At 41.8% G+C, this 14,219-nt stretch overlaps 2 protein-coding genes across 2 annotated transcripts; both read left to right on the top strand.

Moving 5' to 3' along the window:
- The first annotated feature begins 1,574 nt into the window (after positions 1-1,574).
- LOC139913306 (C-C chemokine receptor type 3-like) lies at positions 1,575-4,228 on the top strand. The gene is made up of 2 exons (XM_071901279.2): positions 1,575-1,802; positions 2,182-4,228. The coding sequence occupies exon 2, from the start codon at positions 2,241-2,243 to the stop codon at positions 3,087-3,089; it is 849 nt and encodes a 282-aa protein (XP_071757380.2). The 5' UTR covers positions 1,575-1,802; positions 2,182-2,240; the 3' UTR covers positions 3,090-4,228.
- A 1,659-nt stretch (positions 4,229-5,887) lies between these two features.
- Positions 5,888-8,769, top strand: LOC139913308 (C-C chemokine receptor type 8). The gene is made up of 3 exons (XM_071901281.2): positions 5,888-6,191; positions 6,656-6,846; positions 7,751-8,769. Exons 1-3 carry the CDS (start codon positions 6,065-6,067, stop codon positions 8,447-8,449), a joined length of 1,017 nt encoding a protein of 338 aa, XP_071757382.2. The 5' UTR covers positions 5,888-6,064; the 3' UTR covers positions 8,450-8,769.
- Positions 8,770-14,219: the final 5,450 nt, after the last annotated feature.

Consider the following 14,219-nt stretch of genomic DNA (forward strand, 5'->3'; position numbering starts at 1 on the left):
TCCTTTAAAAACCCATGATACTAACCCTTACTTTTTAAAAGCTATGTTATTTTTAATGGATAATTAATGTTTATGTAATGGAGAAATTAATTAATTAATTACATTTCAGGGATAAAATGAAGGGGTTTGGTTTTGTAGTGTATTGTAATACTACTACTACTAATAATAATAATAATAATAATAATAATAATATTAATAATAATAATAATAATCATAATAATACAAGAGGAAGAAGAGGAAACTTTATTTATATAAAACTTATCTAAAATAAGCAGTAAAGTGCTTTCCAAAAGCCATAAAACAGGAACAAGAACAGTAAAATGAGATGTTAAACACATTCAAAAGAAAAACTAGTTAAAAAATAGTGTTGAAATGCAGAGTTCCAGCAAACGTAGCTACAAAGGCCTATTTTATTTCAACAGAACCCCCCACACTCACTCACACACACAAGTTACCGTAAAGACTGTGGCAGTATAATCATGCAGACACCACTTGGAAAGCTTCGGCTGCATGTGCTAACTCTGAGTCACTTGCTCCAATGCTTGCAACTGCCAATAAATTCAAAAATCTCTGAACAAACATTTTGGACAAAAAAATATTGCGTGGCCTTCACGTAAAATCAGCAGTCATGTCAAGCCGTTATGTAACCATATGTTTTGGGACAGTTGGTTCTCTTGTCTATTTTTGGCTGTTTAAACAATGTGTGAACTGTGGTCTCATGATAATAATCTCACAGTGACAGTAAAGGGACGTACAGGAAGCAACATCAGCACTTGTGTGCCTCTGCCAATTAGGGGAATGCTCAGTTTTAGACAGCCACTTCATCATTGCACAGCTGAGGACATCTCGCCAGTAGGCACCTAAGGACAGAGAGGAGAACAGGCTGGACCGGAGGCACTGATAACTGGACAGGGAAAATGGAAAATATCACCATGTCAGGCGAGTGTCATTTACAGCAACTACAACCATTTTTGACAATCTATAGTGTTTCACAGAATTGCTGAAGTAATATTTGCGTGTCGGTCAGTGATGCTCAAGCCTAAATACAGTACAGTGCTAGATTTATTTAATTTTTTTCCTCATTTACCTACTGCATTATTGCATTTGGATTGCTTCTCTTCAACAATGCTGTAAAGTCTGAAGTCATTTTACAAAAAAAAAAAAATGCTGAAATGAAGAAATGGGTAGTATTGGGTGGTTATCCTGATGAATTTGAATGTTTACCAATATTATAATTTTTCCTGTATGTGTGTGTGTGTGTATGTGCATGTGTACACGTACAAACATGCATATGTTTATGTGTTGATATGACTGATAGCGCAGAGACACACTTCCAGCTAGTCAGTGATTACGTGTGCGAGCCAGCAGGTGTCAGAACGAGCCTCACTATCAGTTTACTGTTTCAGTGAGCATTTACATGTGGATTTACACTAGGGGACAACACAGTGACAATACCATCTGCCAATAAGACAGATGAGATACATGGTAACAGGCCTTCAAATACAGCAGCATTTGTTTGTCAGTGCAGGCAAGCTGACCATTTTGACTTATTAAACCCTAATGTAAAGGAATTCAATCTGAAATTCTTAAATGTTGGCCTTGAGAGCATGATTCAACACATGAACATAATTTGAATTAAAAAAATCCTCTCTTTGCAGATGGGGCAAATAGAACTATATATGACGACTATTATACAGATGGCGGTGAAGATTTTGCCCCATGCAACAACGGCAACGTCAGGGACTTTGGCACGGTGTTCCTGCCCACTCTCTACAGTTTGGTTTTCATCCTTGGCTTCATCGGTAGGTGTGTGTGTGTGTGTGTGTGTGCGCACACTGAGCATAAGGCTGAGAATAGTTGAATAACAATTACAACTGCAGCACAATTGTCCATTGATCATGATATAAATGTCCAAATAAGAACCATTCTGAAAGTGCAACACCTACAGGAACTGACCCTGGTGTGGACCAGTATTACCCCCACCCCTGTGTGTGTGTGTGTGTGTGTGTGTGTGTGTGTGTGTGTATGTGTGTGTGTGTGTGTGTGTGTGTCACAATAAAAGGTAATCCTCTGATGGATAAGATACAGACAAGAGGTGGATATGACTAGTTGGCAGAAAGAGATGTGAGTTTGTAGAGATTTGTACCACATCAGGGATTGAGATTCTGTTTTGCTTCCAAGGTAATGGCCTGGTGGTGTGTGTTCTGGTGAAGCACCGCAACCAGACCAACCTGACGGACATGTGCCTGCTCAACCTGGCCCTCGCCGACCTCCTCTTCGTCCTCTCACTGCCCTTCTACTCCCACTACGCCGCCGCCGCCGACTGGATCTTCGGCAACTTCGCGTGCCGCCTCGTCTCCGGTGTCCACGTGCTGGGATTCTTCAGCAGCACCTTCTTCATGGTCGTCATGACGCTGGACCGCTACGCGGTCATCATGCACGCCCACACGGTGGCGCGGCATCGCACGCTGCGGATGGGCATCGCTCTGACCGCGTGCGTGTGGACGCTGAGCATGTGCATCTCCCTGCCGACGCTGGTCTTCACACAGACGCAAAACGAGTCTTCCGCGATCAGCTGCGATTTCTACCCAGACAGCGATATCTGGGAGGAGTTTGACCTCTTCGCGACAAACATCTTGGGTCTCGTGATTCCCTTGCTGGTGATGATCGTTTGCTACTCCAGGATCATGCCCACCCTGGTGAACATGAGGAGCGCCAAGAAGCACCGCGTCGTCAAGCTCATCGTCATAATCGTGGCCGTCTTCTTCTTCTTCTGGACCCCCTATAACATAACCCTCCTCCTGCGCTTCCTGCAATCCCGAAATGTGATGGATGCCGATTGCGACGTGATGGCGAGCGTGAGCCTGTCCATACAAGTGACTGAGGCCATTGCATACAGCCACTGCTGCCTGAACCCCATCATATACGCCTTCGTGGGCCAGAAGTTCATGCGGCGCGTGTTGAGGCTGCTCAAGAAGTGGGTGCCTTGGTGTTTCCCTCGCTTGCCCAGAGAAATGTCAGAAAGCTCATACAGGAAAAGCTCCATTACGTCCAGGTCCTCTGACGTCACCTCCACTCACATCATGTAGCCGGCTGGTAGATGTAGGATGCTTTAAGGCCATTCTACTGCGACGATGTTTTGAGTAATTCTGCTAATGACAGTGATGCTTATCCGCAGTGTGTCCCCTCCAAATGCTGCCCACATGTCATGACCTTTAGATGGGACCTTTTCATTTCATGTTTTTTTTTTTACCGTAAAGTGACAGATTTGGGCAAGTCTGTTCTCAAAGAATAGATTGTGAATAGATTGGTCCTTGATAAACTCCTCTACATACGGTTTATGAACTCAGGTGCGGATATTTTCTAAATGCCTTTGCAATGCATGTCCCTTGCTTGGTTTTGACATTGAAGGTAGCGGCCTTGACTGAAACCTTAACAGGATAACCACAAAGATTGTTTATGTGTGTCTAAAGCCTTTAAAACTTTTGCACTTCCTTTTTCACACATTTGTTTTGCGGAGCCTGCAACTTGATAAATAGACAGCAGAATGGACAGTTATGGTATGGAATATTTGTTTTTGCAGATACAGTGTGTCCATATGGCCATACACACACACACACACACAGATTTTTTCTTTGCCCATGAAATGTAACTTTTTTTTTAAATTTTGCTTTGTATTTTCTTTTCACCATGCATTAAATTGTAAATAGCAAAATGCTTTTGATTGTCATGGCGATTTTTGTTATTCTCCATAACTGTGGAAAACCCTTTTTCCCCAGATGCTTATTGATGAGTCAAAGCTACAGAGGTAAACATGACCCAAGGCTATGCAGCACTGTTTTCACAGTCAAAATGTCATCATATGTCATGGTTACAAGCACATGTTTGCTCATCATGTACAGTATATATGCTGTAATTTTTCACATTGTTTATAGGCTATATTGTTTTTTTCTTCATATTCCTTTTTTATTTTTCTTTATATGGCTCTCATTTGTTATATATTGCATATATATCTTTTTCTGTATATCATTTTTCTCTTATTTTGTACTGAATACATTCAGTGGTTCTGCTGCCACTACTGATGCTGTTTTGCACACACTCTTAATGCTGTAATCAGTACTTTTCCATACTTTTAACCATACATTTATACTTCATATGTTCTAGTGTTGAAACTGTCTGTTGCTGATGTTTATATAACCTCCTCCTATTTGCTGCAACGCTCCAATTTCCCCAAGGGGATCATTAAAGTTTCATCTCATCTCATCTCATCTCATCTCATCTAGTATCTAACTAATGTTGGTTCAACAAAGAAAGATTCATCTAAACTGATATAGTAAAAAGTAAAGGTAATTGTGAGAATGCCCCAAGCCTGACATATAATTAGTTAGGCAGCACATTTATTGTTGCTATTATGATATTGTGCCATAAATCTGAGGGACAATGGGTTTGTTCCGTTATCAAGAGCACTGCCTGGTTTTGCAAAACTTGGTTGAAGAAAATCTAGCTTCAGATTTCCTTAAACATCAGCATATTACATTTTTTTTGTTTGTTGTCGATTTCAATATAATACTCTTCTGTGCCACTTTTCAACATTCAGTTCCCACTTACGTTGCATTTAAAGCCTGCACAAGCATTGAAATATGAAAAGGGAAATCAAAATCATGTGTCTTCATGAATTAGTATCATAGTGTATGTTAGTTTAAAAAGTGCGTGCACTTTTGAGAATGGATTTTTTTTCCAGGTTTAAAAAAGAACAAAGAAAAAAAAAGAATTGCTGCTCAGTACAACACTTCCATCATCACCCCCTACTCCTTCCTTGCCACACATCGACACATAAAGGGACGTTTCTCAGAAAACCACATTGACACCTCTCTCCGAGTCAAACACAATGTGGAGGAAAGAGCAGAACCCAGAGTTCACTTTACCAGAAATGAGCTCTGCGAGATGATTTGACACAAAAAGTGAGCCATGCATTCTGAGCACGTTACCCAAAGCAAGAGCATACAACTGAAGGAGCAGTGATTGTGGCAGAGAAACTGGTAAGTGCATTTCACTTTTTATATCCACTTTTAACCTGCTATTAACCAGACCTGTTCCTCTCGCCCCCGCCCCATGTGCACATAGACACTTTGTAGTATGCTGTGTGTGTAAACACTGCCAGCCACAGGAAGTGGGGGTCGGCACGAGTGTCGCAGCAGGTGGTGTGTGTGATAGTATGTGTGCGTTTGCGTGACAGAAAGAGTTAGAGATGTGGTTTAAACAAGTTTGATTATGGTCAGGATAAGAGGAAGTTTAGATATTGTGATATTCATAGACTAGCTCTAAATCTGCATCTAGACTTAAGTGGTGATGGCTATTGGAGATGTGCGGCCTGTATCTCTGAATTTACAGTACATTCGGGAGGGAGCAATCTATAGTGTAAAGTTATCATCAACCACCAAAAGTTATTTTTCAGATTTGAAGAATTGTTTTAGGTTTGAAGTACGGCGGGTTTAGGAAAATTGGTGGCTGTTTCTAGAAATTTCTGATTTTTAGAAAAGCTTTTTAGATATGACTCACTGAATGATAGACAAAAGTGTCTGTCTTAAAATGTCATCTTAAAGGGCATGGAAGTCCTTCCAGTAAAATCTCAGTGTTTTCGTTGTATTGACCCCTTCAAGTATGTTAATTAGGTTAATTCCCACTGACTAGATGCTAGGAGTTTCAAATGATTTGTTCTGTCTTGTTTTCAGTCACTGGCTCTACAAGATGTTTCATGTCAATTATGCAGCCTCTTAGGGTTCGATGATCAAGATGGTGTAGAAATCATAAGAAAAAGTGAGAGGCATATCTTTCATCTCTGCCAATTGAAGAAAAGGTCATGTTTTGAGTGAAAGTCCTATCTCAACAAAGCCTGCCAAAGAATGCCTTTTGACAAATACATCTCAGCACACGAAGGCAGGATTCGCTCACCATCAGATTAAGATAAAAGACCGAAGAACCGAAAAGGAAATGAACTGCATTTAACCAAAATGATCCTTCACCGTTCCCACCAGATTCTCCCACTCCCCTGTCACGCAGCAGTATGAACGCAACAACGATCGAGTATGAGTATGATTATTACTGCAATCAAGACTCTGATTCGGTTCTGTCCGATGGATCCGTGGTCTTGCCGGTTCTGCTCTACCTGCTGTTCGGCCTTGGCCTGCTAGGTATGTCTGAAAAGGCCTACATCTTACTGAGAAACACCTTATTTACACATTACATTTGCATTTTACAATTTAGGCATTTAGCTGATGCTCTTATTTACAGTGATTTACGATCAGGGCAACAAGAGAAGAAGCAATTTCTATATCACCAAAAATAATAAGAAGTTGTGTAACTTGTGTAAGTTCAGGGCTTTAATGGCCTTATAATATTCATGGGACTGTAGAGCAATCATGTAAGAGTGAGCAAAAGAAATAGAATAAGTGCAGATCAGATCTACTTATGGCTGTCTTTAAAAAAAAACAGGGAAAAAGATACTTTACTCTGCTTAAACAGTCATGAGAACGTCAGATCAGTGCCACAAATTTCCCTGTATAAATAGAACCTCAATTTGTTTCATTTTACCAAATAACTCACATGTGAGCATGAATACAAAGTGTAAGTATTTTGCTTTTTTCCATTGCTCTAGGCAACGCCACCGTTCTCTGGGTTCTCATCCGGTACATAAAACTGAGGAGTATGACGGACGTCTGCCTCCTCAACCTGGCCCTGTCTGACCTCATACTGGTTCTGTCCCTGCCCCTCTGGGCCTACAACTCCCACAACCACCAGGGGTTTAATGGACCAGTTCCATGCCAAGTGATGACAGGTGTCTATCAGGTAAAATAGAGTGAGGAGAGTAATTGGTCATGCTTCAGAATATATATCAAAAAATAGAACACGCACCCAAAAAGGTGCAGATTTTTTTTTGGCATTTTTTATGCTTTATTTGACAGAGACAGTAAGGTATGGTAGAGAGAGCGAGGGGAGGACATGCAGCCAATGACCGCGGGCTAGATTCGAACCCGGGTCGCTGCGGGAAGGACTGAGCCTTATGGTACGCGCTCTACTCAGTGATCCACCGGGGCGCCCCCAAGTTGCAGATTATTAACAATAAGAAACTTTAGCACTCCTCCTTACATTTGCTGTGACATTTAATTTCCGCACCAACTATCCATGGGCCACTTAGGGTGTGCATGGCATTCACAGTTCACACCTTGATGAAAACACCATATCTGAAAGGAGAGCGGAAATTAAATGTCGCAGTAAAGCGTCACTGTCAAGTGAAAACCTGCTGACTCCAATTTTGCTGATTTTCATGTTTTAACTTCACTTATTCCATGCTCCTCTATGAGATAAGAAAATGATACAACCCTTGGTCTTATTAAAATGCTTTCACAACCCATTGGATAAACTAAAAAATGCATGGTAGTTAAGCTGAAATCGAGGCTGTTTTTTAGTTCCGAGATACAAGATTTTCACCCGAAAACAGAGAAATGGAAGGTGCGATTATATCTGTGAGACATTGGGTACTGAAACATGATTTGCATTTTTTGTCATGGGGAACACTCCATACAAAACAGAAGAGAATGGGAGTTTCCTCTAGTAATGGCAGCTGTCTTCAGGTGATTCTATTGTGTTTACCAACTGTCTGTATGAATGATGCATGAATGATATAATGAGCCTTAAAGTTGGACAAGTGTCAGCTCATGCCATCTCCTGTGCTTCCCTCTCTTCTAAACAGCTGGGGCTCTACAGCGGGACCTTGTTCGTGACCCTGATGAGCGTGGACCGCTACCTGGCCATCGTTCACGCCGTGGCAGCCATGCGAGCCCGGACGCTCCGCTACGGAACTGCGGCCAGCATCGCCATCTGGGTCGTGTCCGTCATCATGACGATCCCTCCGGTGGTGTTCGCCAAAATGGTGATAGAGGACAACGAGATGAAATGCCAGCAGGAGTACCCAGAGGACACGGCGCGGTTGTGGAAGATGTTGCGGAACTTCAGCGAGAACGCGGTGGGGCTTTTCCTCTGCCTTCCGATTATGGCCTTCTGCTACGTGAAAATCCTCGTCGTGCTGCACAGGTCCAGGAACTCAAAGAAGGACAGAGCCATGAAGCTGATATTCACCATAGTGTGTGTGTTCGTTGTGTGCTGGGTGCCTTACAATGTCATCGTTTTCCTTGAGACGCTGCAGATGTTTGAGATCATGAACAACTGCGAGACTGCAAATTTGATAGCCTCCGCACTGAGTGTGGCTGAGACCATTGCGCTGGCTCACTGCTGCGCCAATCCGGTCATCTATGCGTTTGTAGGGGAGAAGTTCAGGAGGTCACTGGGCAAGGCGCTGTCTAGATACCCATGCTGGAAGCACCTGTGCAGAGGGGATGCCCGAGACACAGAGAAAGAGACTTCCAACACACCTGTCAAATCAGACTATTAAGGCTTTATACACTCAGTTATCTTGCTAATGCGTGGTAGTGTGGTCTTAGATGTATTGTAATTCACAGGCTCGAAGACTGCAGTGTGTGTGTGTGTGTGTGTGTGTGTGTGTTGTCATGAGTGTGATTGGTACTTAAAAGAGCTGTAAAATAGGCGCTGCTTCAGTGAATTCTGTGGTACAGAAAGAGCGGAATGATTCATTCTGAAAATGTGAGACTCAAAGCATAGGTGTAATGAAAATGACTGTATTATATTAGAATGTTTGTTTTTTTCTTTTTTTGCATAAACTTCAATAAACTTGTTCTTGTTCTTGCACATGAAAATAAAGGCCACTTTTGCTTGGTTCAGCTTAACTGGAAAATAGCACCAACCTCTTACTGCTTTGACTTGTGAGATAAGACCTGCTGTCCTGTGGAAGGGAGTGTGAATGCTTGTGTGGTTATGTGTGTATGTGTGTCTGTGCACATGCTGTGTGTGTGTGTGTGTGTGTGTGCTACGTGTTTGCATACCTGCATTTGCACAGATGCCACAAACTGTTTGTCATTAGCACTCATTTTAAAAAGACTTCCTGTGGCTGTGCCCACAGAACGTTTTGTTTAAATACAAGCAGACATAGAAATGATTTAAAAAAAAAAAAAAGATACTTCATCTATGCAACACACATCATCTGGTGTGTCAGGCAGTCATTTGCCTTGTCAATGAAGCAGGGCTCTATGCTAATCTTTCTCCCAAAGAGCACATGTGCTACTAAGTTGAAAAAGTTAGTAGCACACAAAGAAATTTAGGGGCACACACAAAGAAATTTCGTTTTTACACAATAAAAACGGTATTAAGTATACATATAACATACAACAGCAAGGCATTCATTCATACATTTTAAAAAATGCTAATATATATCTAAATTCTCTCTCTGTCACACACATACACACCCATTCTCCCTCTCTCTCTTTCTCTCACACACTCTGTTTTCTTTGTAAAGGGATTGAAGCTATGCACACAAGTCTAAGGCTGCCCCACAAAATGGTTTGTATAGCAATGATAATATTACCACAAATATAAATAACACTTGAAAGAGATTTCTATATAAAAAGTAATCAACTGATTAATGAACTATTTTTCAGATTTTCCAGAATTATTTTAAACAATTTATTCTCTCTCTGTCACACACACACATACACACGTTACGCTAACGATAACGCTAATGACAACTTCACTGCCTCCATCACATCTTCGTCCTCCATGACGACATCGTTGGACTCTGTGGTGTTCTGATCAGAACGTTGCTAATGTTATTTTTCACAAAATAAAGGCTAATCGATTTCATTTCAGCAGCACAGACTGACTCAAGCAAAGCAAAGCAGCAAAGTGTTCAATATCGCCGCCGACCTTGGCGATTGCATTGATAGCTGAGTTAAGACTGGCGCATTGAGCGAAGCGTTGCATGCAGAGAGTTTTTAGCATGCCTAAAAGCCATGACGCAAAACAACACAGCTTCCTCAAAGAACTATGAGCATTGTTGTATGGTGGTACCACAATTCACACCCGTGCAAGGAGACACTTTTTCCAATTTGCATATTTGTAATCACATATGCGAGCAAATTGTCACACTGTAGAGCCCTGCACTGAAGGCCCAGTGTGCTGGGTTGTAAGCCACTGTATCTTCCACCGGTACCCTCCCTTTACACCACAGAAAATGTGACATGTAGAGCACCCACACTCTGCAGTGCGCTGCAGTGCAAGAACATGAGATCATGAAACCATTTTAGTCAAACATCCCAGCAGCTTCTAACTGTTTGACCTAATTTGTGCAGAGCAGAGCAGAATCCTTGTCACCAACGTGGCCAAACTGTAGCAATCTACCTGATTATCAGGCCAGGTAAAAGGGACAGGGAGAGAACAGGACAGATCAGTTGGGTCTTCTGGACCTAGAACTCATAACAGCCTACCTTTTCTACATAGGTAGGCTGTTCTCTCTTTTTTATTTGTATAGCACCTTTCATACACAACATGTAGCTCAAAGTGCTTTACATCAATAGAGGGCAGATAAAAGACAGATAAAAATATACAATTCATATAAAAGAACAAGCAAAATGCATTGCATTAAAAGAATCAAATCAAGTAAAATAGAAAGATAAAAGAACACAACAAATACTCCCACTTTTAGATGCACATTGTGAGTGAACCCATATGTTTTTCTTTAATTTTCTTTTCCCCTGTCCTTCCTGATTCTACTCTTGATCTGATATTTACATCAGATCTCACTGCCTTAAGGCCCATTCACATCTAGAACGATAACTATAAATATAACAATAAAAAGATTTCAATCGTTCTAAGTAAATAGAATGTCTGTGTTCACACTACAACTGTAACTATAAAAACATCCAAAACGACAACTATAACTATATTCTTGGTTCCATCTCAGAGCGATTTTTCTGGCGGTAGAGACAACGATAAAACATTTTCAACCTATTAAACTAAAGTTCTACAAAGGACGGGGTGGGAGAATTCAGATGGCATTCCTTCCTGAGGAACTGATGACAGAAGTCCAGAGGAACCTGGCGCAGTTTGACAAAGACCATCGCCTCTAAAAATGTTGAAAAGGTCTGGATCGGAACAGCTCTTGGGATTGGCGGTAAGGCTGTTTACTGACTTGGAAGCTAGTTAACTCGCTAACTTTTGCTAGCATGATGCTAAGAAAATACCATAATCTCTTGGCCAACCTGACTGCAAATGCGCTATTGTCCTACGTTTTTAATATGACCGGGAGGTAACAACATGTGTCTCCAGTAGCCTGTTGAAAAAATAGCACCAACCTCTTTTACTGCTTTGACTTGTGAGATAAGACCTGCTGTCCTGTGGAAGGGAGTGTGAATGCATGTGTGATTATGTGTGTATGTGTCTGTGTACGTGCTGTGTGTGTGTGTGTGTGTGTGTGTGTGTGTGTGTGTGTATGTGCTACGTGTTTGCATACCTGCATTTGCACAGATGCCACACACTGTTGGTCATTAGCACTCATTTTAAATAGACTTCCTGTGGCTGTGCCCATAGAACGTTTTGTTTAAATACAAGCAGACATAGAGATGATGAAAAGATACTTCATCTATGCAACACACATCATCTGGTGTGTCAGGCAGTCATTTGCCTTGTCAGTGAAGCAGGGCTCTATGCTAACCTTTCTCCCAAAAAGCACATGTGCTACTAAGTTGAAAAAGTTAGTAGCACACAAAGAAATTTAGGGGCACACACAAAGAAATATTAAGTATGGCCTACATATAACATACAACAAGGCATTCATACATTTTCAAAAACTCTAATATAAATCTAAATTCTCTCTCTGTCACACACATACACACCCATTCTCCCTTTCTCTCTCACACACAGTCTGTTTTCTTTGTAAAGGGATTGTATAGCAATGATAATATTACCACAAATATAAATAACACTTGAAAGAGATTTCTATATAAAAAGTAATCAACTGATTAATAATAACTAATTAAACCTGTTTTTCTCTGAATATTCGGCGCCGATATCGTTGTAGTGTGAATGTTTGAGCAACAAGATATCGTTATAGTTTATAGTTATCTTTATAGTTCTCGTGTCGCGGGTCAGAAGTGTATTAACACCCCCTATGTATTATGTTTGAACTCTGCATTTATACAGCCAATTCAATGTGGGGTTGAAAAGATTGTGGGGCGGGGAAAGACTGTATTATGGACAGACTGGGGGTAGGGGGGAGGAGATTATCCTGGTTGTGTCCCGTGCTTTGTTTCCTGATCCCAATTAGGCTGATCGGGCGCACCTGTGGGGGGAGGAATGAGCAGGAGGAGCAGAAGAGGAAGGGACGCTGAAAAAGAGAGGTGGTCGGGCAAGAGGCTGGAAGCAACGGCCTTAGATCCTCCGCACGCTAGTCCACCGACAAAGCTGGAGCCGAAAAATCGCCGCTTCGCCAAGACACAGCCTACTACGAGTCTGAACCCCTGGGCTGGCGGGGAGGCAACGCACGCAACCAACCAAGCAGAGGGACGGAAGCTTTGTACGGCCGCAGGCTTCCTGTCCTCTTCCCGCTGGAGCACGAGGAAGAAGGCGTCGACCGTCTGCGCAACGGCTCTGGGGTCGGTAAGCGGTGCTGGAGGCATCGGAGAGACTCTAAAAAGGGATTGTTTTAATGTTCTTATTGGGCCAGTACAGCGCCGACCAAATTGGAATTTTTACCTTTCTCTATTTCTTTCTGTTGTCCGGTCTGTAGCTGTGGGCCCCTGTTTTACTTACCTGTTAATAGCTGGTGGGCCCCAATATGGTAGCCCCATCCAAGATAATTTATCGAAGCCTGAAAGTCGTGTGATGTGCTTTATCTCTTAAACAAATGGTGTTAAATGATTTAGCTTGATTTTATGCATGTAGTGTGGAGGAGGATATACGTTTTTGGGGTTTGCTGAATTGCGGTGTACACTGGCATGGAGTGAATTAAAGTAGGCCTACTAGTGTTATCTTTGGCATCGGTTGTCATAGTTGCACAGGCTACTGAGGAGTGTGGGCTGACACTAAGGTTACGGGGAAGAGCAGGGCAACCCACCTATGTCTGTGTGTTTTAATTTCCTAATTAAATGTTAATAAATAAATTGTACTAAGCTTACCCTGTCTCTGTGTGTGTGTCTTGGGGATTGAAATAGGTGGTGTCAATTGAAGTGGGCCAGTTGCCCTAAAAATCAGAAAAGTGGTGACAGTTGCTCTTAAGTGTGAATGGGCCTTAAGGCAGACAAGAATCATAGATTGTCCTCTTGGTCAAAAACCTCACCATCCACAGATGGATGAGAATCATACAGGGTAAAGCTCTGCTCTGAGGGCTCTTGATGGAATATAGAACAGCAGGGATTCTGTAATGTAGGCCGGTCCTAAGCCATTAAGAGCTTTGTATACAAGTAAAATGACTTTAAAATCAATTCTAAAGGACACTGGGAGCCAGTGCAATGTAGCTAAAACCGAGTGATATGCTCTCGCTTCCTTGTTTTTAAAGTTTAGCTGCATGTTATGTCTTGCTATAATCTGTTTTTGTGTATCTTGCTCTTCCTGATGTTTGTCCTATATCATTCTGTTCTCTGGTTGACTGTTGATCAGTTAGATCTAGTAAGGCTCATTCTCTGAAGTCTTCTCTGTGAAGACGGGCTGTATAAATAAACAAACTTGCACTTAAACGCACAGTATGTCATTTCTGCCACTAGGGGTCTCTCAATCAAAACAATAACAAAAGACGTAGTTTGATGTCGTGAAGTAGCGTGGGATCATGGGAGTTTTTTTTTTACGAGGACAGCTTTGGCGACAGAACGCGCAGCAAACGGGAATGAATAATTGTGATCCATCACGGGTGAGCAATAAAAACAATAGAGTGGCTACCTAGTTCGCCGACTTCCTTCCTCACTCTTTGACGTATCACCTGGTGTTTCCCGTGTTTCCCCGGAAGTTAGGGGGTAAAGGGGATATGACACCACTGACAAGCGACCAAATGAAACGCACCATTACCTTGAATAAAATTACGGATTTCTCTGGGTTTGAACATTGTTGGAAACATTTGGGATAAAGTACACAACTCAAAAAAATATATAACATAGGTGTAGTCGTTTTTAGATATACATATTATGCCTTTTTAAACTTGAACTAGAACTCAATTGCTGACTGAATCTAAATGCATGAAAGATGTGGAGATCTGTGAGCTAGCCAGACCTCAGGAAAGGTCTCAGGCATTAGGCAGAGCTTACCCCTACACATTGGCATTG

Source organism: Centroberyx gerrardi, chromosome 12, assembly GCF_048128805.1.
Source record: "Centroberyx gerrardi isolate f3 chromosome 12, fCenGer3.hap1.cur.20231027, whole genome shotgun sequence".
Lineage (NCBI taxonomy): Eukaryota > Metazoa > Chordata > Actinopteri > Beryciformes > Berycidae > Centroberyx > Centroberyx gerrardi.

Excerpts from the sequence above, each read along its gene's own strand:
- LOC139913306 (XM_071901279.2), top strand. The coding sequence starts at position 2,241 with ATGTGCCTGCTCAACCTGGCCCTCGCCGACCTCCTCTTCGTCCTCTCA.
- LOC139913308 (XM_071901281.2), top strand. The coding sequence starts at position 6,065 with ATGAACGCAACAACGATCGAGTATGAGTATGATTATTACTGCAATCAA. Across the intron at positions 6,192-6,655 it reads GTTCGGCCTTGGCCTGCTAG|GCAACGCCACCGTTCTCTGG; the intron begins GTATGTCTGAAA and ends CCATTGCTCTAG. Across the intron at positions 6,847-7,750 it reads TGATGACAGGTGTCTATCAG|CTGGGGCTCTACAGCGGGAC; the intron begins GTAAAATAGAGT and ends TCTTCTAAACAG.